The following is a 26,685-nucleotide window of genomic DNA, read 5'->3' as shown; positions in this document are numbered from 1 at the left end:
TTCATTAAGTTCAGCTTAAACATTTATTTATTTAATTTTTTAAATGTTTATTTATTTTTGAGCATAAGTGGGAAAGGGACAGAGAGACAGGGAGACACAGAATCTGAAGCAGGCTCCATGCTGTGAGATGTCAGCACACAGACTGAGGTGGGGCTCAAATTCATGAACCGCGAGATAATGACCTGAACTGAATGAAGTTGGATGTTTAACCAACTGAGCCACCAGCCATCCCAGGTTAAACACTTCTATCAAGCATATTTCAGGGGTGCCTGGGTGCCCCAGTCGGTTAAGCAACTGACGTCAGCTCAGGTCATGATCTTGCAGTTCGTGATTTTGAGCCCCGTGGCAGGCTCTATACTGACAGCTCAGAGCCTGGAGCCTGCTTTGGATTCTGTATCTCCCTCTCTCTGCCTCTCCCCCACTTGTGCTTGCTCACTCTCTCTCTCTCTCTCTCAAAAATAAATAAAATGTTAAAAAAAAATTAAAAAAAAAAGAATATTTCATAAGTGAGGCTCTAGGTACTTCAATTTTTTAACAGCATGAGATGTAATTCACCAACCATACAATGCACTCAAAATATACTATTTAATGGTTTTTAGTATATTTATAAATATTTCTAACTATCACATCACTATGAGATGTTTCATGACCTCAAAAAAACAAAAACAAAAAAACCCTTTAGTGATTTCTTCCTCCCTCACCACATGCCTCATCTCCCTAGACCTAAACAACTACTAATCTATTTTCTGTCCCTATAAATGTACCTATTCCAGACATTCATTTAAATGTAATCGGCTGCTCTGGAAAACAGTGTGGAAGTTCCTCAAAAAATTAAAAATAGATCTACCCTATGACCCAGCAATAGTACTGCTAGGAATTTACCCAAGGGATACAGGAGTGCTGATGCAAAGGGGCACTTGTACCCTAATGTTTATAGCAGCACTTTCAACAATAGCCAAATTATGGAAAGAGCCTAAACATCCATCAACTGATGAATGGATAAAGAAATTGTGGTTTATATATATATACACAATGGAATACTACGTGGCAATGAGAAAGAATGAAATATGGCCTTTTGTAGCAACATGGATGGAACTGGAGAGTGTTATGCTAAGTGAAATAAGTTATGTAGAGAAAGACAGATACCATACATTTTCACTCTTACGTGGATCCTGAGAAACTTAACAGAAGACCATGGGGGAGGGGGAAAAAAAAGAGGTTAGAGAGGGAGGGAGCCAAAGCATAAGAGACTCTTAAAGACAGAATAGGGGCGCCTGGGTGGCGCAGTCGGTTAAGCGTCCGACTTCAGCCAGGTCACGATCTCGTGGTCCGGGAGTTCGAGCCCCGCGTCAGGCTCTGGGCTGATGGCTCAGAACCTGGAGCCTGTTTCCGATTCTGTCTCTCCCTCTCTCTCTGCCCTTCCCCCGTTCATGCTCTGTCTCTCTCTGTCCCAAAAAATAAATAAACGTTGAAAAAAAAAAATTAAAAAAAAAAAAAAGACTGAGAATAAACTGAGGGTTGATGGGGGGTGGGAGGGAGGGGAGGATGGGGGGGTGGGAGGGAGGGGAGTGTGGGTGGTGGGTATTGAGGAGGGCACCTGTTGGGATGAGCACTGGGTGTTGCATGGAAACCAATTTGACAATAAATTTCATATTAAAAATAATAAAATAAAATAAAATAAATGTAATCATATATGATCTTTTGTAACTGGCTTCTTTCACTTAGCATAATACTTTTAAGGTTCTTCAAATTGAAGCATGTTTCATTACCTCTCTTTTATAGCCAAATAATACATTATATCAATTTACCCATACTTGTTTATCCATTTATCAGCTGATGGGCAGTTGGGTTGTTTCTACCTTTTATTATGAATACTATATTTTATTATGAATACTATAATTTATTATGAATGCTATAATTTATTATAAATACTATATGAATATTACATTATCCTATAATACTATTTAATTACAATAATACTAATATATTATGTAAGTTCTAGTATAAGTTCCTTATCAGATAATATGATTTGCAAACATATTTCTCCCATTCTATAGGCTTTTCATTTTCTTGACAGTGTCCTTTGATGAAGTCCAATTATCTATTCTTTCTTTTATTACTCAGGCTTCTGCTGTCATATCTATCAATCCACTGCCAAATCTGAGGTCATGATGATTTACCCTCTGTTTTCTTCTAAGAGTTTTATAGTTTTAGCTCTCACAGTTAGGTCTTTGACCCATTTTGAATTAATTTTTGTGTACAGTGTGAGCTAGGGATCCAGATTCATTCTTTTGCAAAGATATCCAGTTGTTCTGGTACCATTTGATAAAAAACAGTATTCCCTAGTGAATGGCCTTTGTATTCTAGTTGAAAAACAGTTGACCACAGACATGTGGGTTTACTTGTGAGCTCTCAAATCTATTCTCATGATCTCCATGCTTATCATTATGTCATACCACACTGTCTTGATTACTGTTGCTTTGTAGTAGGTTTTGAAATAGGGAAGTGTGAGTCTTCCAAGTCTGTTCTTTTCCAAGGTTGTTTTGGCTATTCTGGGTCTCTTAGAATTCAATATAAATTTTAGAGTAAGCCTGTCAATTTAAAAAAAGAGAGAGAAAAAAAAAATTCCCAGCTGTAATTCTGATAGCAATTGTGCTGAATCTGTACATCAACTTGGGGAGTATGGCCTTTGATGTGATTTATAGTAAGAAATATATTTGGTCTTCACTGTTTCTGGTTCAGAGCTCCTGAAACTCTTGGAATTTCCAAAGGGATGAGAGGAATTTTTAAAAGTCTTACATTGTGCTATTGAAGTGACTTTTAGAAAGCATCTAAAATGGGGGCTGGGTGACCATGATTTAATCAACCATGCCCCTATGTAGTGAAACCCAAAAGGACAGAATATGGAGTACTTCTGGGTTGGTGAACACACAGAGATTTGGGGAAGGTGGTACACTCAGCTGAAAGATCTTAGCCTGTGGGATCTAATGCTTATTGCCAGGCAGACAGTGTCAGGGTTGAGCTAAATTTATGGGACCTGGGTCAGTGTCAACAGAGAACTGAGTTTGATGACTTGATGGTGGTGGGAAAAAAACACCCATTGTACTGCTACATTAACAATTTTAAGTCTTGTAAATACCATCTGATTTCACTCATGCAGAATTTAAGAAACAAAACGAACGAGCAAAGGGGAAAAAAAGAAAGAGAGGCAAACCAAGAAACACACTCTTAACTATACAGAACAAACTGATGGTTACCAGAGGGGAGGTGAGGAGGGGATGTGGATGGGAGAAATAGGTGATGGAGATTAAGGAGTACACTTGTCATGACGAGCACTGGGTAAAGTATGGAAGTGTTGAACCACTATATTGTACACCTGAAACTAACATTATACTGTATGTTAACTAACTGGAATTAAAATAAAAACTTAAAAAAAAAAAAACCTGTAAGTCTTCTAATCCAGAAACATAGGATGTTTTTCCATTTATTGAGATCTTTAATTTCTTTCAACAGTGTTCAACAGTTTTCAGAATATAAATTTTATACTGCTTTTGGTATTTCTAAATATTTTATTCTATTTGATACTATAGTAAATGTGGATTTTTTTCTCAATTTCTTCTTCCGATTTTTCAAAACTGATGTATAAAAATATAATTTCTGTATAATTATCTTGTATCCTACATTCTTGCTGAACTTATTAGTTCTAATAATTTTCTTTTGTGGATTCCTTAAGATTTTCCATATACAAAGTCATGTTAATCTGCAAAGAGAGCTAGTTTTATTTTTTCCTTTCCAATCTGGATGCCTTTTCTTTTTCTTGCATTACTAATTGCCCTAGCTAGAACCTCCAATAGAGTATTAAATAGATGTGGCAAGAGCAGAATCTTTGTCTTGTTCCTGATCTTAAGGGGAAAGTATCTAATAGCTGTGAGGTTTTCCATATGTGTCCTCTATCAGGGTTGAGGAAGTTCCTTATAAGTTTAAGTCTTTTTTATGATGAAAGTGTGCCGGCTTTAGTAAAAAGGCTTTTGCTACATCTAGTAAGATGATCTTGTGGTTTGGGGTTTTTTTTTTTAATATGGTGTATTATATTAACTGATTTTTAGATGTTAACCTATGGCCTTTATTTTATATGCTATGAAGAGACTCATTATGCCATATTGCCCTGCTATTAGTAATGATGCTAATATTGATGACTAGTTTCAGGGGATGACAGTATGATACCTCCATTATAAAGTTTCACTTTTTTCGTTTATGACTAGCAGGTAATCTATGAGATGACAATTTAGAACTATGTGAATACTGTTCCTTATCAACTGATGTCTTAATGGGTTTAGCATCTATTAATGATCCTTGTCTGAAGCAAATATTTCCTTAGGGTTTGCAAAATGTTAATTATTCTAGGGGTGCTTGGGTGGCTCAGTTGGTTGAGTGTCCAACTTCGGCTCAGGTCATGATCTCACGGCTTGTGAGTTTGAGCCCCATGTCGGGCTCTATGCTGACGGCTCGGAGCCTGGGGCCTGCTTCGGATTCTGTGTCTCCCTCTCTCTGTGCCCTCCCCCACTCATGCTCTGTCTCTCTCTCTCTCTCTCTCTCAAAAATAAACATTTAAAAAAATTTTTTAAATGATGGGGCGCCTCTGTGGCTCAGTCGGTTGAGCGTCTGACTTTGGCTCGGGTCATGATCTCTCATCTCAGTCTGTGAGTTCGAGCCCCGCGTCGGGCTGTGTGCTCTCAGCTCGGAGCCTGAAGCCTGTTTCGGATTCTGTGTCTCCCTCTCTCTCTGCCCCTCCCCCACTCATGCTCTGTCTCTCTTTCTCTCTCTCTCAAAAATAAGTAAATATTAAAAACAATTTTTTTAAATAAAAAATGTTAATTATTCTAATTCTACTAAATCTTCTCTATTAGGGAGCTAGCATGCATCTAGAAAGAAGAGCTTTACCTCATATACTGGTAATACTTGTTTACAATGGAATACAATTCCTATCGAAAAAGTAGAATAAATGCTTAGTTCATTCCCTTTACCAATTTTTAGAGTGAAGAAATTATATAATAACCATCACCATAGCAATGAACCAGTGACTTGGCAAAATTATTTTTTTATTTAAGCTCTCTATAAGTTTTATTAGGAATTCATGAATTTTCATGTACTTTGATTCATTCAATTATAGTAGTTACTTATTAGTATTATTATGATACTCCAATTGCCCAACTCAGATCAGTGACAGCTCTTTCAAGTTAGATCCTAGATTCTTTTAATACAAACGCATCCTCACAAGCTTACCTATTCCCTGATAATGTATTTTCACCTGGTCAGGTATTTTTATAAGCCCTGATTTCTTTTAGTGAGTAATGCTACTTAAAGACATCAAAATCTGGGTGCTAAGGGTCTTCACTGCTATAGGACTACATGGAACAGTTTAAAGACTACTAAAACTATTTCTTGCAGTTTTGAAAAGGATTACTCTGTGAAACCATTTGAACACAGCATTTTTTAGGGAAGTACTTTCTTGTGACAGACTATATTCCGAATCTCTTCAATCGTTATTAACTGTTTATGTTTTCTCTTTGTCTGAATAAATTATAAAATTGTATATTATTTGATAAAATGATCCATCTTCAAATGTATTTGCACAGAGTCATGTAAAGAGTCTTTTATAATCCTTTCAATTTCTTCTTTGCCTATGGGTCTATAGTTATTTTCCCATTCTCCTTCCTAATTGTCTATATCTGGGCTTGCCCACTTTTTCTTGATTAGGATATATAATGGATAATTTGTTGACTACTTTTTTCTTTAAGAAAAGCATTATTAAAGTTATGTGTCAATTCTACCGTTCCATTTGCTCTTTTAGGCTTATATATTGTTCATTCTTACTTATCAAATTGACTGCTTAACAAATAGAACCAAGAAATTCACTCTTTCTTTAGACAAATAAAGAACACAGAGTGGAATAAAACTCCTTACATTTAAATACTGGAACATAAAACTCAGGATTCTTAATGGAATTGAGTTTAATCCACACACATAACATTTATCTCCATCTAATTGTATCGAGCTTCAAATAATTAGCAATTTTTAAAAATAATATCCTTACCTCTTTTGTGGTACCTGCTCTTCCAGGTTCATGACTTATACAAAAAGGGCCTGTTTTCCATGCCTCTGTGTCTCCACAGTCACAAAATCCCCCTCCAGTAGAAGTATGCATCTGACAAATGAAAAATGAGTTTGTCTTGATTTCAAAACATCTTACAAAGCAAGAAAGGATAAAGATGACTCAATACTCCCCAATACTTAAACCTTACTTGCCTTTAATGAAATAGAAAATATATCCAAAACCATTTTAGTTAACAAGAAAATAATCTAAATACTTAATCATAACAAAAATGAGCCTTCAAAGTGATAAAATTTTGAAACATGCTTTGAAACATCTAAATTTAAAAATTGTTATTTAAAATAACAATTTTTAAAATTGTGTACTAATGGAGAACAGATTGTGAAGTATGAAAAAAAAAAAACCCACCATACAACACCTAAAATGCTCGAGTAATGAGATTTTTCTGCTTAAACACACTTCTAAAACTCATTATAATAATACTTGTATGTTGAAGAAATGTATACAATATTTACAATTATTTGATGTTCCATTGTACCTAAATTTTTTACAACCCTTTTCCTTTGAAGGTTCCTGCAAACAACAAAAAAAATAATGCAGATATGTGAATCCAGATAGAGGATGATGACAATGGCCTAATTTTGAATCTTTCCCCAAATTCCCCCCTCCAAAACATACAATGAACAAGGAAAGCCCTAAAACCACATGACTCATGTCTGCAGCATTACTGAGAGATGAAAAATAAATGCCATGATCTTCAAATGATTTGTTCCATTAAAGTTCCTGCTGCCTCTTACTTCAAGCTTACAAATGCAGACGAGAAAGGAGCTTAAGAGATTCCATGAAAGAGAAGAGATGGGTACAGAGGACTTAGATGAAGCACAGACAAAATCATGCCCAAAATCATGCTGAGGGACAACTATTGAACACAGGTTGAGACTTGAGGGTTCACAGACAAAGAGATCAAAAGTGAGTAGGACCAGCAGTAGCAACCTCAGAGAAGCATTGCTTTTGTAGGAAAATGAAATACAGGAAAAAAAGGTGATAAGCCCTTAAAGATTTGTCAGTAAGTGAAAAAAGGAAACAAGAAGGAAAAATTAAGGATCCTACAGAAATGAGAGAAACAACACATGCCACCTCTACTCTCAACATCATCTATAAAAGAAATTACACAGAAGAGGGCAGAACTGACAGAAAACAGCACTTGTAAACCCTGTCCATGAAATGAAAAAGAAGAAACAGACCATATTCATTCAAAACTATAACTAGGGTGCCTGGGTGGCTCAGTCAGTTAAGTGTCCACCTTCGGCTCAGGTCACGATCTTGTGGTTTGTGGGTTCAAGCCCCATGTTGGGCACTGTGCTGACAGCTGAGAGCCTAGAGCCTGGTTTGGATTCTGTGCCTCCCTCTCTCTCTGCCCCTCCCCCACTCTCTCTCTCTCTTTCTCTCTCTCTCTGAAAAGCAAACATTAAAAAAAAATTTAAATATATATACAAAACTATTACCAAAAAAGAAAGGCAAAAAATGCAATCAGAGCCAAAGCCCAACCACAAAACTGAAGAAAACTGTAATGTAATGCTCTAAACTTAATTAGATGCCTCAAACATTTGCTGGATATGAAAGCCTTTAATCGGATTAAAGCACCTTTAGTTAGAAATACAGAAACTAAGATCAGACATGGACACAAAAGGAATATAAGACTTGACTGAACTCGGGGAAAAAAATAGCAGAAAACTAGAAAATCCTACTTGAAGTGAATTCTAAATTACAAGGTATCCTAGACAAAAGACTCAAATGAAAAATAAACAGCATTGAAACAAAGCAGGAAAATAATCAACAAATGATAATGCAACGACGCAAAGACATACAGGGTCAGAGAGAAAGTGGTTGCAACAGAAGATACACATAAAAGAGCCAACCTAAGTATAAATGGAGTCACCAAAGAAGAAAATCTAAACAATGGAATAGAGCTGTTATTTAAAACTATAATCTGGGGCACCTGGGTGGCTCAGTTGGTTAGGCATCCCACTCTTGATTTCAGCTCAGGTCATTATCTCAGTTGTGAGATGGAGCCCCACATTGGGCTCCTCTGTGTTGGGTGTGGAGCCTGCTTAAGATTCTCTCTCTCCCTCAGCCCTTCCCCGGTTCATGCTCTCTCTCTCTCAAAACACAAAAACAGAAACCCCCATTGTAATCTAAGGAAACTTCCTGAAAATAAAAGACCTAAATCTAAACATTGAAAGCACTCATGAATAACTAAAACTCAACCCAGTATCATCAACTCTGAAGTATATCCTACTAAAATTGTTAGAATTTATTTATTTTTATTTTTTAATGTTTATTTTTGAGAGAGAGAGAGAGAGATAGGGCATGAGCGGGAGAGGGGCAGAGAGAGAGAGAGAGACACACACACACAGAATCCAAAGCAGGCTCCAGGCTCTGAGCTGTCAGCACACAGCCCGACACGGGGCTTGAACCCACGAACTGCAAAATCATGACCTGAGCTGAAGTTGGACAATTAATCAACTGAGTCACCTGGGCGCCCCTAAAATTGCTAGACTTTAAAGATAAATGTCCTGAGGCCTTCTGGCAAAAAGATGAAATAACATAATAGCAAGAAAACTAGACTGGTAACAGGCTTCTCAATAGCAACATGTAAAACAAGACAACAGCAAGGCTCTGTTTTCAAGCAAAGAAAATGCAAACCAAGGATACTGTCTCCAACCAAGCTATAAAAATAGAATTTTGAACATGTCATCACTTAGGGAATACTGTATATATGCACCCTTCCTGAGGAATCTACTTGAAGAGAGTTCGGGAGCTTTATGTATAAAGAAACAGACATGAATATGTGAATATGTTAGGCTTTGCAAGTCATACAGTCTCTGCTGAATTACTCAGTTCTACTGCTGTAGTGCAGAAGTGCCATAGACAACAAATAAATAAATAAGCACTGCTATGTTCCAATAAAACTTTATTTATGGGCACCAGAATTTTATTTTCATATAATTTTTATGTACCATGAAATAGGACTTTTAATTTCACATAATTTTCATGTATCACAAAATATTATTTTTCTTATCTTTTTCCCAGCCATCTAGAGATATAAAAACATACTTAGCTTGTAGGCCATACAAAACTGGTAGCAAATCAGATTTAACCCACAAACTTTAGTTCAGCAAACCCTAGAGGATGGGCTTTATCTGACCAAGAGGTGACTAGGAAGACTTTAGAAAAAGGATAGAAGGTGAACATTTTACAAATTTAATTGCAGAGTTAAGAACAAGTCAAAAGTAAAGGCTCGAACTCATGAATAGTGAGATGACCTGCACTGAAACCAAGAGTCAGATGCTCAAATGACTGAGCCACCCAGGCGCCCCCCCCCCATTTATTTTTATAATTAATTGTTAGACATCAGGTCTATGGATCCTTAGTGTTAGTCCTTTGGATCCTAACATTTCAAGAAACATTTGTTGAAAGCATTTATGTCTCAGGTACTACGAAAGACACAAAGGTACAAAGTACATGAGACCTGGGCCTTGTCCTGGAGAGCTTATGGTCAGATGGGGATGAAGGGTACATAAATGTATCATTGCAATTTAGCAAATGAAGATAGAGACATACACAGGAAGGGGACACGGAAAAAGAAGACAGGTAGTGGGCTTTGTTTTCTTCTCCACATTTATTCTAATTGACTCTGGAATGTGTTCAATAAAATGATACCGGTTATAAGCTGGCCTAGTTTGTTATCAGCTTCCAAGATACAAAAAGACCCTAGTTAGATGAACTCAGCCACTATTTTGGTTTTATTCGATCAAAGTCACATTACTGTGATCTTTGCTTCTTAGAATTTAATCTACTTATCAAACCAACGACCCTGTCCTTTCAGCAAGGATGGTGGCAAAATAAACAAAGACCTTGTTCCTATTATCCAGGAATATGGCAAAGTTAAGTAGCCACCATTCCAAAATAAACAAAGAGAAACATTAAATTTAAAAAAATACAGTTCAATAAAACTGGGAAAACATTTTTTTAAGCTGGGTTCAGTTTGAAAATTTTCTGTTTAAAGGATTAAAGGTTTTTGCAGGTTCTGAAGGTTTCTGTACCACTACTTGTAACACATTCAGTAAAATTCTTTCCTGAAGCAATTAGGCAAAATATACTAAGAACCTTTTTTGTTTTTTACAACAGTTGTACGTTTAAAGAAACATTAAGCAATAAATACCGAGTTCCCATATATTCCTTCTCCCCTGACCACACAGTTTCCCCTACTATTGACAGCTTGCCTTAGAGTGGTACATTTGTTGCAACTGAGAAGTCAAAGTTGACACATTATTTTTTGATACATTATTATTAACTAGAGTCCATAATTCACATTAGCGTTCTCTGTGTTGTACACTTCTTTGGTTCTAACAAATTAATAATGACATGTATATACCACTACGGTATCACACAGAATGAACACCCCCTCTGTGCTCCACCTATTCATTCCTCCATCCCTTCCACCATCATCTCCCAGGCCCTGGGAACAGCTAATCTTTTTACAGCCTCCACAGTGTTGCCTTTCCCAGAATGTGATACAGCTGGAATCACACAGTACATAGCCTTGCACAGTGGCTTCTTTCACTTTGTAATATGCATTTAAGGTCTTGCCCTCTCTTTTAGTAGCTCATTTCTTTTTATCACTGAAGGATATTCCATTGTATTGGTATACCAAAGTTGGTTTATCCATTCATCTATTATGGACATCTTGGATGCTTCCAAATTTTGGCAAATATGAATAAAGCTTCTATAATCATTCTTGTGCACTTTTTTGTATGGACATAAGTTTTCAGTTTATTTGGGTAAATATCAAGGAACACAACTCCTGGATTGTATGGTTACAGTATGTTTATTTATTTTTATTATTTTTTAATGTTTATTTATTTTTGGGAGAGACCAAGTGAGTGAGGGGCAGAGAGAGGGAGACAGAGAATCCGAGGCAGGCTCTGTGAGGTCAGCACAGAGCCCAATGTGGGACGTGAACTCATAAACTGTGAGATCGTGACCTGAGCTGAAATCGAGAGTTGGATGCTTAACTGACTGAGCCACCCAAGTGCTCCTTTTTTTTTTTTTTTTTTTTTTTTTTTTTTATCTATTTTGAGAGAGAGAAAGCACACATGTGAGATCAAGGCAGGAGCAGAGAGAGAGAGAGAGAGAGAGAGAGAGAGAGAGAGAATCACAAGCAGGTTCTGTGCTACCAGCACACAGCCTACTGGCAGCCCTACACGAGGCTTGATCCCATGAACCAGGATACAATGACCCAGATGAAATCAAGAGCTGGATGCTCAACCAACTGAGTCACCCAGGCACCCCAGTATTCTTCTATAAGAAACTGCCAAACTGTCTTCCAAAGTACTATTCTGCATTTTCCCTAGCAATGAATAAGAGTTTCTGTTGCTCCCATACTCATCAGCATTTGATGCTGGATTTGGGCCATTCTAATATGTGTGAAGTGGTACTTCATTTTTGTTTTAATTTAATAACATATGATGGTGAGCATTTTTCATGTACTCATTGGCCATTTATATATTTTCTTGGTAAAGTTTGTTTCAGATCTTTTGCCCGTTTTTTAAATGTGCTGTCCACCTTATTATTTAAGAGTACTTTGTATGTTTTGGATACCACTCCTTTATCACATACGTGTATTGCAAAGACTTGCGTCTAGTCTGTGGCTTGTTTTTTTTTTTTTTTATTTTCTGAAATGTCTTTACTTTTTAATCCAATAATTCCACTTCTGAGAACTTATCCTAAGAAAATAATCCGACATATAGAAAAGTGATTCACACATAAAGATGTTTATAGCAACAATGCAATGCTTATCATTAAAAAAAGAAACTGAATCCTAATTACATTCCCCCAATAATAGATAAATAGTTCAAATAAATTATGGTTAAATATTATATACACAATATGTTTTAAAAGAAACACCAAAAATCGAATGCATAATTTAACATATTTTGCTTTTTCCATATAAAAGTATACCATGAGAGGGGCTCTTGGGTGTCTCAGTTGGTTGAGCACCCAACTATTGATTTCGGCACACATCACGATCTCATGGTTCGTGAGTTCAAGCCCTGCATCAGGCTTCATGCGCACCGACAGTGTGGAGCCTGCTTGGGGTTCCCTCTCTCTCCCTTTCCCTCTTTCTGTCCCTCTCCTGCTCAAACACATGCTCTCTCTCTCAAAATAAATAAACTTTATACTACACTGTAGTCTATTGTCTAAGTTTTTAAGTGTCATTATGTCTAAAATACAATATACATACCTTAATTTAAAAATACTTTATTGTTAAAAATGCTAACCATCATCTAACCTTTCAGTGAACTGTAATCTTTTTGCAGGTGGAGGGTCTTACCCTGATGTTGATGGCTGCTGACTAATCAGGGTGGTGTTTGCTGAAGAAGCAGTGGCTGTGTCACGTTCTTAAAATAAGACAATGGGGCGCCTGGGTGGCGCAGTCGGTTAAGCGTCCCACTTCAGCCAGGTCATGATCTCATGGTCCGTGAGTTCGAGCCCAGCATCAGGCTCTGGGCTGATGGCTCGGGGCCTGGAGCCTGCTTCTGATTCTGTGTCTCCCTCTCTCTCTGCCCCTCCCCCATTCATGCTCTGTCTCTCTCTGTCCCAAAAATAAATAAAAAACGTTGAAAAAAAAAATTAAAAAAAAAAAAATAAGACAATGAAGTACGCCACACTGATAGACTATTTCTTTCATGAACAATTCCTCTGTTCCACGCAATGCTGTTTGATGTTTTATCGACACTAGAACTTCTTTCAAAATTGAAGTCAATCCTCTCAAACCCTGCTACTAAGTTATCAACTAAGTTTATGGGATATTTTGTCATCATTTCAACAATCTTTACCAAGAATAGATTCCATCTCAAGAAACCACTTTCTCTGCTCATTTACCAAAAATCAACTGGGGCGCCTGGGTGGCGCAGTCGGTTAAGCGTCCGACTTCAGCCAGGTCACGATCTCGCGGTCCGGGAGTTCGAGCCCCACGTCAGGCTCTGGGCTGATGGCTCAGAGCCTGGAGCCTGTTTCCGATTCTGTGTCTCCCTCTCTCTCTGCCCCTCCCCCGTTCATGCTCTGTCTCTCTCTGTCCCAAAAATAAATAAACGTTGAAAAAAAAAATTAAAAAAAAAAAAAATCAACTCCTCATCCATTAATTACAGTTTGATCATGAGACTGCAGCAATTCAGTCACATCTTCAGCCTCCACTTCACAGACTAGCTCTCTTGTTATTTCCACATTTGCAGTTAACTTCCTCCACCAAAGTCCTGAAATGCTCAAAGTCATCCATGATGGTTGGAATCAACTTTTTCCAAATTCCTGTTCATGTTTCTTGCTCTTCGCATGAAATCATGAATGTTCTTAATGGCATCTAAAGTGATGAATCCTTTCCATAAACTTTTCAATGTACTTTTCCCAGATCCATTAGAGGAATTACCATCTATAACAACAATAGCTTTAGAACTATAATATTTCTTAAATAGTAAGACTTGCAAGTCGAAATGACTCCTTGATCTATGGGCTGCAGAATGGATGTTGTGTTAGCAGGCATGAAACAACATTCATCTCATTGTACATCTCCATCAGAGCTCTTCATTACCCAGGTGCATTGTCAATGAGCAGTCATATTTTGAAAAGAATCTTTTTCTGAGCAGTAGGTCTCAGCAGTTGGCTTAACATATTCAGTAAACCATGTTGTAAACAGATATACTGTCATCCAGGCTTTGTTGTTCCATTTATAGAGCATAGGCAAACTAGATTTAGTGTAATTCTTAAGGGCTCTAGGATTTTCAGAAGTGTAGGGGTGCCTGGCTGGCTCCATCAGAAGAGCATGTGACTCTTGATCTTGGGGTCATGAGTTTGAGCCCCATGTTGCATGTAGAGATTACTTAAAATAAATAAACAAAATTTTAAAAAATGTAAATGAGCACTGGGTTCAACTTTAAGACATCAGTTGCATTAGCCCCTAACAAGAAAGTCAGTATGTCCTTTGAAGTCTTAAAGCCAGGCATTGACTTCTTTCTAGCTATGAAAGTTCTAGATGGCATCTTCTTCCAATACAAGACTATTCTGTCTACATTGCAAATCTGTTGTTGAGTGTAGCCACCTTCATTAATGATCTTAGCTAGATCTTCTGGATAATGTGCTGCAGCTTCTACATTAGCACTTGCTGCTTCACCTTGCACTTTATATTATCCTTTACAGAACTGAAGAGAGTTAGGGCCTTGCTCTGGATTGGATTAAGCTTTGGCTTAAGGGAATGCTGTGGCTGATTTGATCTTCTATCCAGAACACTCAGATTTTCTCCATAACAGCAATAAGGCTGTTTGACTTTCTCGGGGCACCTGGATGCCTCAGTGGGTTAAGCGCCTGATTTTGGCTCAGGTCATAATCTTGAGATCTGAGTTTGAGCCCCACATCAAGCTCGGTGCTGACAGCTCAGAGCCTGGAACCTACTTCAGATTCTGTGTTTCCCTTTCTCTCTCCCTTACCCTCTTCTCCGCTCACCCTGTCTCTCTCTCACAAAATAAATAAACATTAAAAAAAAAGCGGGGGGGGGCGCCTGGATGGCTCAGTCGGTTAAGTGTCCGACTTCAGCTCAGGTCATGATCTCCCAGTCCATGAGTTCGAGCCCCGGGTTGGGCTGTGCGCTGACAGCTCAGAGCCTGGAGCATGCTTCGGATTCTGTGTCTCCCTCTCTTTCTGCCCCTCTACTGCTCAGGCTCAGTCTCTGTCTCAAAAATAAATAAAAAGGTTAACAAAAATAAAAAAATAAAAAAATAAAACCTCTTCCTTTGCCTTCATAACTTAGCAAACTAGCACACTTAGCAAATTGGCTTTCAGCCCAACTCAGCTTTCAACATACCTTCCCAACTAAGCTTAATCATTTCTAGCTTTTGATTTAACATGAGAAACATGTGATTATTCCTTTCACTTGAACACTTAGAGGTCATTGCAGGGTTATTAACTGGCATGATTTCAATACATTTGAATCTCAGGGAATAGGTAGGCCTGAGTAGAGTGAGGGAGATGGAGAAATGGCCAGTGAATGGCGCAGTCAGAACACACACACCTGTATCAGTTAAGTTTGCCATTTTACATGGGTGCAGTTCGTGACAGCGCCAAACAATTACAACACCAAATATCACTGATCACCATAACAAGTATAATAATAGTGAAAAAGTCTGAAATACTGCAAGAATTACCAAAATGTGACACAGAGACACAGAGCGAGGAAATGCTGTTGGAAAAATGGTACCAATAGACTTATTTGACTCAGGGTTGCCACAAACCTTCAATTGTAAAAAACACAGTCTGCAAAGCATAATTAGGTGAAATGCAATAAAATGAGGTATGCCTATATATTGTTTTTTGTAACTCACTTTCCTCATTTTAGATAAAGGAAACATTTATCTATGCTAAAAATAATCCTGGGGTGCCTGGGTGGCTCAGTCGGTTGAGCGTCCGACTTCGGCTCAGGTCATGATCTCACGGTTCGTGGGTTCGAGCCCTGCATTGGGCTCTGGCTGACAGCTCAGAGCTTGAAGCCTGCTTTGGATTCTGTGTCTCCCTCTCTCTGCCCCTCCCCCACTCACACTCTCTTTCTCAAAAATAAATACATATTTAAAAAAAAAAAGAACATCTTGGAGGAGATTTAGACAATTGGTGCCAATTTGGAAGTGAATTAATACTGAAAATATTAAAAACTGAGCAAGTCACAAAAATCAGATCACTATTAACCCTTGGAAGGCTAAAAAATAATAATAATAATCTTTAGGGGTGCTCAGTTGGTTGAGCATCTGACTCTTGATTTCTGTGCAGGTCATGGTATCATGGGGCAATATTGAGCCCCATCTTAGGCTCTGTGCTGACAGCACCCAGACTGCTTTGGATTCTTTCTGCCCCTCCCTGGCTCACAAAAGAGGAGAGGAGAGGAGAGGAGAGGAGGGGAGGGGAGGGGAGGGGAGGGGAGGGGAGGGGAGGGGAGAGGAGGGGAGGGGAGGGGAGGAGAGGAGAGGAGAGGAGAGGAGAGAAGAGAAGAGAAGAGAAGAGGAAAAGAAAAAAAAAGAAAAGAAAAGAAAAGAAAAGAAAAGAAAAGAAAAGAAAAGAAAAGAAAAGAAAAGAAAAGAAAAGAAAGGAAAGGAAAAGAAAGAAAAAGGAAGGAAGGAAGGAAGGAAGGAAGGAAGGAAGGAAGGAAGGAAGGAAGGAAGAAAAAGAGAAGAAAAAAGATTTTAGATAATCTTTAACAGTGGGTGCTTTTTTATTTTGAGGAGAAAATGCAGAGATTAGCTTTTAGGTGTTTTTAAAAACCAGTAATGCAGTATGTTCTCTCTTTTTATACACACTTTTTTTGTGTGTGCACATTTAAACGCTACTCTTTTAGCAAATTTCAACTAAAAAATATGGTGTTATCAATTATAGTTACCATGTTATATATTACATCCTAAGATCTTATTTATTTACTGTAGGTTTTCTGAAGAGGTAAACTGCAGAGAACCTAGAAATCATGAAGGGTCACATTACACACAGTAGAACAAATAGCTCAAATTTCAACTTTGTTATTTTCTTGTTTTCAGGTTGTTTGGGGCTATTCTACCACTAAAGGTTTTTCTTGGTCCTGTCTTCACAGTGTTCAATCTTCAGTCTGTCCTGTCATTACTCTTCTTCCTCTTCTCTGAAGCAACACATATCCTTTCTTATTTCTTCTGATCTTTTTTTTTAATGGCTTCATTTTTTTTCTTTTATGAAGTGTTTTATTATACAAAAAAGTATACACAGTGTATAGGTAAGTTACAAAATATAACAATGAGATGAATACCCATGAACCCAGCACCCAACCCAAAAAAGTATTACTACTGTTGAAGCTGCCTGTGTATAATAATCCAGAGTCCCATCCTCTTACCTGCCCTGGAGGTTACTACTCGCCTGAATTATGTTTATTAGTCATTCCCTTGCTTTTCTTTAAAAATCTCACCAACTTATTCTCTCATCAAAAGTGTTCTCTTCTCTTCACACTCACTTTTGATGGGCAATATTCTTTAAAGCTTACAGACATAATCTTATATTAGTTACAAAATAGCCCATCCTTCTGATGACCCAAAGATTCATGAGTAAGCCATGTAAGCACCCTCTGTAAGAAGAGTTCTGAAAGACCTCAAGATAGTAAACCTAAGTATACTCCATAAAAGAGTGCTTTGCAGTAGCAATATAAACTGGTTAGCTTTAAAAACTTGAAGGTAGCTTAGTGAAAGGTTCCCAAAATTTAACAAATAGGTTTTTGTCAGTCCACAGAAAAACCAGTACAGGAAAAACCGTAGTGAGCTCTTTCACAGAGCTACATGTACGCAGCCTTTTGTTTTTTTGTTTTAATTTTTATTTTTAGAGAGAGAGAGAGTGGCACAAGCAGGGGAGATGGTCAGAGGGGGAGAGAGAGAATCCCAAGTAAGGTCAATGCTGTTAGCACAGACAGAGCCCAACATGGGCCCAATCCCATGACCATGGGGTCAAGACCCAAGCCAAAAGCAAGAGTCAGACACTCAGCCAACTGAGCCACCCAGGTGCCCCTACATGTATGCAGTTTAAAGAACTAGTCTTTATAATGGGATTATCCTACTTTCTTGGAATTAAAGTATCTTTTCCTTTATAAAGTGATATAAGATGGTAGGTATATTTGGTTGCTGTTCATGTGTCTTTTTTAAAATTAAAATTGAACTTACTTGGCCAAAGAAAAATTTGAAAACTCTATGTCATATCCAGTGTTTTTGGAAATTGTACTGACCCACAAACTCCCAAAGCTTAGAAAGCATAGGCTTAGAAGTCTTTAAATCTGAGGAACTGGAAAACTTTGGTCTTGAGCCTTTACTATCTCTCCCCATTAGTCTCCTACAGTAAAAATGGGAAGAAATTAACAACTTCCTCCTGTCTCTACTACTGGCATTCTTTCTTTGGTTCTCCAACATAAGAAATACTATAATTAATGAAGCTGACTAGGAAATACAGAATATAACCAAAGCTTGGGGTGCCTGGGAGGCTCAGTCGGTTAAACGTCTAACATTGGCTCAGGTCATGATCTCATGGTTCATGGGTTCGAGCCCCGCATTGGGCTCTGTGCTGACCACTCGGAGCCTTGAGCCTGCTTGAGATTCTGTGTCTCCCTCTCTTGCTGCTCCTCTCCTGCTCGTGTGTTCTGTCTCTCTCTCAAAAATAAACATTTTTTTTTAATTAAGAAAAAAAAAGAATTTAACCAATGCTTAACTTTAAAAATGTCATCAGTGATTAGCTTTACAATCTTGGGAAAACATTTTAATCATACTATATCATAGGTTCCTCAATCCATTTTTTTTTGTGTACAATAATACCCATAATCTATGCCTATGGCCCATCACTTCCTGAAATAGAAGTAGTAATGTTGAGGCCAGTCTAATTACCTGAACAGCACTTTGAATTCTATGGAGGGCACAGACCTAACTTTGAGATATTATATACACTTACACAAGACTTTAGGCATGTTTAACAGGATGTTAAAGAAAAACATCAATAACATCAACAACATCTGTCTAAGCCCAGAATATACAACCAATACATTTATTTGAGAAATACATTTCAGCTCAGAATAACAAAGCTGTCTAATGATGTAACAGGAAAGGAAAAAGTCCTCAACCTCGTTAGTGATTATGAAAATTAAGACCACTATTTGATACTATTATAAACCCACTAGATTGGCTAAAATTAAAATGAGTGACAACACCAAATCTTGCAAGTATGTGCAGCAATGGGAACTCTCACATACTGCTGGAGAACCCATAAATTGGTATGACTACTTTGGATAACAATGTGACACTATTTATTACAACTAAAGAAGATTCATATACCCTAGAATTCAGCATTCTATTCCAGATATATATCTTAGAGAAACTACTGTACATGTGTACAAAATACACAAATAGGAATGTTCATAGCAAAATTGCTCATGATAGCCCCAAACTGGAAACAATCTACATATCCATATACAGTACAATGAGTAAGGACAACATGGATTATTGAACACCATAAAGGTCAGTGGACAAACTACAGCTATACACATAACACTGGGTGAAAGAAGTTATTCAATAAGAAAAAGATACAGCATGACTCCATCTATATAAAGTTCAAAAACAAAATTATTCAGTGTGATTTGGTGATAAATTAAAAGAGAAATAAGATTATCACACAAGAGAGAAGAAAGAAGAAAGGTTATCACAAGGGGAGAGAGAAGGGACAAATGGGAGGCCTTTGAGAGCTGGCAACACCTTATTCTTGACCTAAGCAGTGGTTACGCAGGTGTTTGCTTCACAGTTGTTTAAGGGGTTCATATGGTTTATACAATCATTTGTATAAAAATGACCTATCTCACAAAAAATTACAAAGGGCTGCATCTTGAGGTGATATTATGTGATATTTAACCAAAGCTAAAGGTTCAGTTATCAGAACTATTATAGCAGGAATTCAAGTACTGGTCAGGTATTTGGACCAGATGGCCACCAGGTTCCTGCTAATCTAGAGATTTTATGGATCTATTTTCATACCTTGTAACGATGATTTTTATGAACACTATTCTGGAAGCAGTCCATACAGAGTACACATGTTGGGTCAATTGCACAGTCCCTGAAAAAGATTGAGAATTAGATTCCAAAATTCAGAAGACGTCAATGATGCTTAAGATATGACTATAATATAATGTGAATGAGTTTCCCGTGTGGTACACGAACTGAATATGAAAATGTCTCAAAAACTGAATTCCAAATAACTTGAGCCATATTTGAATATGTAAGTTTGGATGTTTGGTTTTTGCCTCTTAAATCAACCTCATTATTTTGAGCTTTTAGCTGGTTTTAGACTGTTAAGTTGCAATTCAAGATTAGTTTTGTGAAAAATGATAAGCTTTTTTTCCCATTATCTGTCATCATCTTACCCTACTGCATTTAAAAACATATTTTTACAAACACTGATTGTTCACTGGTAAATGAGGCTTGAATAAAGACACAATTCATTAGAATGCAAGCAGCCTGGGGTGCCTGGATGGCTCTGTCGGTTAAGCATCCAACTTCGGCTCAGGTCATAATCCTGGGGTCTTTGAATTCAAGCCCCGCGTCAGGCTCTGTGCTGACAGCTCAATGCCTGAAGCCTGCTAAGGATTCTGTGTCTCCCTCTCCATGTGTCCCTTCCCCATTAGCACTCTCTCTCTCTCAAAAATAAACATTAAAAATTTTTTTAAAAAAAGAAGAAAAAAAATGGAATAGAAGCAGCCTAAGGGCAGGAATGTTTATGACTGTGTTTATGAATGATATGTGCTAAGCACCCAGAATAGTGCCAGGCACATGGTAGGTATTCAATTAATATTTACTGAATGAATGAAAAAAAAATTCAATCTCTCTTAATCTCTTCCCTAGTAACTCCTAAAATGCACATAAATCTTATTTAACATTTTTCAGGGAAACATTAGAAGCAACATAAATTGGTGAAAAGTGGAAAATTAATTTTTAAAATACTGATTTAGTTTTAAAAATTATATATATATACTTTATATATATATATATATATATATATACTTTTTTAAAATACTGATTTTGGAATTGGAAAGTTTTAAAAATTATATATATATATATATACTTATATATATATATACTTATATATATATATATTTAATGTTTATTTTTGAGAAAGAGACAGAGCATGAGCAGGTGAGGGGCAGAGAAAGAGGGAGACACAGAATCTCTCAGCACAGAGCCTATGCAGGGCTTGAACTCATGAACCACGAGATCATGACCTGAGCTTCAGTCAGATGCTTAACCAACTGAGCCACCCAGGCACCCCTGTTTTAAAAATGATTTTAAAGGCTAATAGGAAATAAAGATAGCCTAATAATACTCTCGAAAGCATACATTATCTACTGTCCAATTTAGAGCAAATTTTCTCAACCTCAGCAGTACTGACATTCTGAACTGGATAATTATTTGCTGGGAATAGAGGAGACTGTCCTGCACACTGCAGGATGCTTAAGTGTCAATCTTGGCCTCTACCCACTAGATGCCGTTACCATTTCCCCAGTTGTGACAATTAAAAATGTTTCCATGACACTTTTGGAGAAATGAGATCTACAAATGTCTACTGTGCTTTAGCTGAAACAGACTAGGCTTCAGCTAAAATTTATGTAAGAAGATAAACCTTACTACCTATGTAGCAAAACAGTACACAAAATATAAAAGCTGACTTTTTTCCTAAGAAAAGAATAGGGTAATGATACTATGTTCTAAACAACTATTAACTACACATAAACCAGTAAAACCTAGAATTACAGGAAGTAAAAGCCAATTCTCTGAATTTATGAAGTCTAAAAATTCACTCCTAACCTAAACTACCTCTAGTAAAGGGAAAAAACTCACTAAAACTAAAGTGCAACTAAGATCTAAAAGATGAAAGCTTCAGGCAGGAGCAGGGAGTAAAACCGTTCTCTGTGCTACCATGATTTGTTTTTTTTTTTTTTTTTAAGTTTTTTTTTTTTTAACGTTTATTTATTTTTGAGACAGTGAGAGACAGAGCATGAACAGGGGAGGGTCAGAGAGAGGGAGACACAGAATCCGAAGCAGGCTCCAGGCTCTGAGCTGTCAGCACAGAGCCCGACGCGGGGCTCGAACTCATGGACCATGAGATCATGACCTGAGCTGAAGTTGGACGCTTAACTGACTGAGCCACCCAGGCGCCCCTGTGCTACCATGATTTGTAAGGCAACTGCTCTCACAAAGGGCAAAAACCCTAAGGCTGCTTTCAGTTTCCCTACCACTGGCCTTTTCTACTCAACTTAATTCCAACTGTTGCTATAGGTCCACAATCCCCTGATACCAAATCTCACTTGGTAGGAAAAAATGACGTGAAATGATGTGAAGACTATACCAATTTGTTGTGAATATTCATAGATTTCTTACAGAAATGCTATGTTTGATGATAGGATCCTGCCCTAACTCTGCTGGAGAAGAGTTCAGAATTCAGAAATACACTGGCCCCAGGGTTTCATATTAAGAGTATGTGGACTACATTAAAAACAAGACAAAAATCTATCCATTATATACTTTTAGAGAACAGGAAAGTGAGACAACTATTTAACTCATACGTTCAGAAACAAGCTGTACAAGCAAAAACCGACCTATAAGTGCATAATAAAAGGAAGTTAATTAAGTAGGATTAAGTATACTATAAATAGTAATAATTTTTTTTTAATTTTTTTTTAATGTTTATTTATTTTTGAGACAGAGAGAGACAGAGCATGAGCGGGGAAGGGTCAGAGAGAGAGGGAGACACAGAATCCGAAGCAGGCTCCAGGCTCCAAGCTGTCAGCACAGAGCCCGACGCGGGGCTCAAACTCACAGACCGTGAGATCATGACCTGAGCTGAAGTCGGACGCTCAACTGACTGAGCTACCCAGGCGCCCCAGTAATAAATTTTTAAAAATACATCATAAGTACAAAATACCAAGACTGAATTTAACTAATCCTATAAATTTCTAATTCTTACCTACAAGAGTACGTTGTCTCTCCACTTTTGAAAACCTTCCCACAGAGTTGAAATGCTCCACTGTGCTTCAATTTCTCTAAGCAAATATCCGGATCTTCTCCAAATAAGTACCATTCCAGTGGAGTAAATATAGACATTTGTATACTCTCCTCCTGCTTTTCCAAGTCTGGGTCCATTTCAGCAGAATAAATTTCTGGCACCAACTGTGCCAAATGGTGCAAAAAAGTAGTATAAAAGTCAACTTGCTGATCCCACCACTGAAAGAAAACAAAAATTACACTTGGTTACAAGTTTCTTCTTAAAGATGTAGGGGTACAAATAATAGCACAATTCTGAAATTTCAGAGAGGCTGATTTACAATATATTCTTATTTTATCCCTTACCAATACAAAAGGAAAGTGGATTAAAAAAATAGCCTTGGAAATTAAGTAGCTGCTCACATACCACATATATCTAGGGGAAAAAAAAAAAAAAAAGAGCAGCTGCAGTGGATGAGAATTACCCTTCCCTTCTGGACTGGGCAACTCCTGATCTCTGAAGATAATTCTAATACTAGTCAGGGGCTGTACAGACAAAGCATTCCCCACATTCTTAGTTTAAATGTTGTAAGGAATTGTAACATTTACTGAGAGATCAAAATGAATGAGTAGAAAAGAGTTTTTAGAACGCCAAAAGCACTAAACATAAAAGGAAATGGATTAATTACACTCCTCAAAAGTAAACTTAAACCCTTCTGCTCTTCAAAAGAAACTACTACAGATGGCTTATGTGCCATGTTCATTTGTACATGAAAACATGCTCAACATCATTAGGGAAATGTAAATTAAAATGACAATGAGAAACCCCTACACAACTTATTTGGGTTTAGGTAAAAGAGAATATAAAAAACTGACAATACCAGGTATAAACAAGAATGCAGAAAAGGAAAATGCTAGTAGGAACTGAAACTGGTATAACCACTTTATGAAAGTTTGGCAGTTTTATAGTTAAACATGCACTTACCTTAAAACACAGCAATCAAACTTCTAGCTATCTACCTAAGAATTGAAAACTTATGTTCATACAAAAACTTATACATGGATGTTACGAGAGTTTTAAGTTGCCAAAACCCAGAAATAACCCAATTGTCCTTCATCTGGTGAATTATAAACAAACTGTGGTATGGCCAAGCCATGGAATGAATACTGCTCAGGAATAAAAGGAATAAGTTATCAATAAATGCAACATCAAAATATATTCTTATAAAACCAGTAAAGTTCAAAAGGCTATGCACTGATTGCCTCTTAGCAGTTAGGGCCATGTTCATAGAGCATCTGTGTGAACTGAGCAGAGCTCTCATCTCTGTGCCAAATTCCTGATTCCTGTAATAAGTGGGTTTCACAGACACTATATACAGGTTTCAATAACACCATCATCTCATTCTTATCTTCAATCAAACAAGATAGCTTTCCAAGCACCAATAAATTCCGTTAAAAAAGACATTCGGTGATTACTTGCTGGCAATTTGGGCTTAAATATGAGGTATGATTACCCTAAACCATCCAACCAGCCCAGCCCAATCAGTTTTTAATGCCACTCAGTAATAGCAAGCTTAAATGAACAGAGGCAAGGGAAACAAAAAGTTGAGTGCACAGCTCTCTACTATCAACCCAATACTGACAATTTAGTTGCAGTTAACATCCTTCTAGTTAAATGAATGTTGCTCATTTGAAATGGGCTGGTTTTCTGGCTTTATTAGTATCTCATGTTTGTCTTATAATTATGTAAAAACTGGCATTTATACATATTTTACACATTTTATACATATTTGTACACACTTAAGCTATATTCTAAAAACTAATTTAAAAATTTCTAAAGGCTATGTACTTCAAAATCCTATTTATTTATTTATTTATTTATTTATTTATTTATTTATTTATTTATTTATATTTTAGAGAGAGTACAAGTAGGAGAAAGGGACAAAGGGAGAGAGAGAGAAAATCTTAAGCCACCTCCATGCTCAATGTGGAGCCCAACATAGGCCTCAATCCCACAACCCTGGGATCATGACCTGAGCTGAAATCAAGAGTCAGACGCTCAACTGACTGAGCCATCCAGGCGCCCTATATATCACTCCATTTACATGACATTGTGGAAAAGGCGAAACTACTACCAAGATGGAGGACAGCACAGTGGTTTGCCAGGGGTTTATACTACAAAGTAGAAATGACAGAATTTTTGAGTGCGATGGGATTGTTCTATACCTGTCTTATGGTGATGGTTACACAAATGTTGGCAAATGTCAAAACTCACAGAACTGTACAATAAAAAGTTATTTATGTAAAATTTAAAAGTGAATTTTAAAGTACATAGTTTATAAAACAAAAAGGAAAGCCACAGATTGAGAGAAAATATCTGCAATAATACACTGAACACTTTCTCCCAAAGATAAATAGGCAAGGACATTCTCTCCTTTGTTCTCTCCTATTCAATACTGTTCTGACGGTCTTAGCTAGTGCAGTAAGGCAAGAAAAAGAAACAAATGGAATGATGATTGAAAGGGAAGAAGCACACTGTCTTAGGGTCATGAGTTCAAGCACTGTGTTGGGCTCCACACTGGGAGAGGAGCCTACTAAAAACAAAACAAAAAACAAAAAAAAACCCACCAACTGTACTTCTATATACTACCAACAATTTGAAAATGAAATTTTGAAAAATAGCATTCATAGTAGCATTAAAAATCTTAAAATATTTGGGCATCAATTTAATAAAAGATGTAAGACCTCTACACTACAAACTACAAAACATTGTTGAGATAAATTTCTAAAGCACCCAAATAAATGAAGAACTATATTATGTTCACTGATGGTAAAATTCAATATTAAGATATCTACACTTGCCAAACTGATCTACAGTTTCCACGCAATCCCAGCAAACATTTTTGTAGAAATTGACAAGCTGATTCTAAAATGAATATAGAAATATAAAAAATTTAGAAGAGACTCATGCTACCTGATTTCAGGATTCACGTAAATCTATGCTAATTGAGACAGTGTAGCAGAGGCATGAAAAAAGACATATTTATCACTGGAACAGAAGAGAGAGTCCAAAAATGAATCCACAAACAGTCAATTTTTTCATGAAAAGGAACCAACACCATTCAAAGAAGAAAAGATGGTCTTTTCAAAGAAATTACAGAGGCAATCAGATATCCTTATAAAAAAGTAAACTTCAATCTATACTCTATGCCAAACACAAAAATTAATTTGAAATGCATCATACACTGAAATATAAAAGCTAAAACCATAAAACTTCTTAATGAAAACTCCTGCCATCTTGGAGCAGGTCAAGATTTCTGGAACAGGGCACAAAAAGCATTAAGCATTCAAAAAATGGATCTGATAAAAATTAAAGCCTTCTGCTCTTCAAAATGAACATGAGTAACTAATATCCAATTCTGCTACTCACTATGCATTTTTCAAATCTTTCACACAACCAAATAATTAAGATTAATTTTGGAATGGATATATGTTAAAATGAACATGCTTCTGCTTCTTGAGTCTATTTAGCTATACCTTCTGTGAAAGTACACAGAAATAGGAAGCAACAAAGAAGTTTATTTATCACACACTAATCCAACTTGCTGGTAGGGCACAGGACATCCACTAAACTATCTATATAGCTAAGGCCCTGGCCCTCTTGGCACAGGAACATCCTTGTCCCAAGCTGTGAGACTGACTGTTCAGTCCACTAGGAAATGTAATCTAGGCAAAAAACTCATCAAGAGAATAAAGGAACTCTAGAAAAAGTAACAGGTATGGAAAATTACAACTTTCAGTCTGTAAGAACAAAGGCTAGATAATGTTTATAAAATCATGAGGAGTTTTGACAAGGTGAACATATAATTGTTCACTATACCTTAAATTAACAGGTGCCCCCTTAAAAGTGTTAAAAACAATTTTCAGGGCAAAGTACAGAAATCAGAATTTTATTTA

General features: G+C 37.0%; 1 protein-coding gene across 2 annotated transcripts in view; it reads right to left on the bottom strand.

Moving 5' to 3' along the window:
- Positions 1-26,685, bottom strand: part of UBR1 (ubiquitin protein ligase E3 component n-recognin 1) — a 138,863-nt gene that overhangs the window by 95,692 nt on the left and 16,486 nt on the right. For both annotated transcript variants that reach the window (XM_045059456.1, XR_006599290.1), the window contains exons 2-4: positions 22,712-22,968; positions 19,729-19,807; positions 6,095-6,205 (exon numbers count right to left, since the gene is read on the bottom strand). In XM_045059456.1, the coding sequence (XP_044915391.1) occupies positions 6,095-6,205; positions 19,729-19,807; positions 22,712-22,968 (447 nt within the window). The remainder of the gene's footprint in view (positions 1-6,094; positions 6,206-19,728; positions 19,808-22,711; positions 22,969-26,685) is intronic.

The sequence above is a fragment of the Felis catus genome, chromosome B3 (assembly GCF_018350175.1).
Source record: "Felis catus isolate Fca126 chromosome B3, F.catus_Fca126_mat1.0, whole genome shotgun sequence".
Lineage (NCBI taxonomy): Eukaryota > Metazoa > Chordata > Mammalia > Carnivora > Felidae > Felis > Felis catus.
Note: the sequence above shows the minus strand (reverse complement) of the source record. Positions and strands in the feature narration are given on the sequence as shown.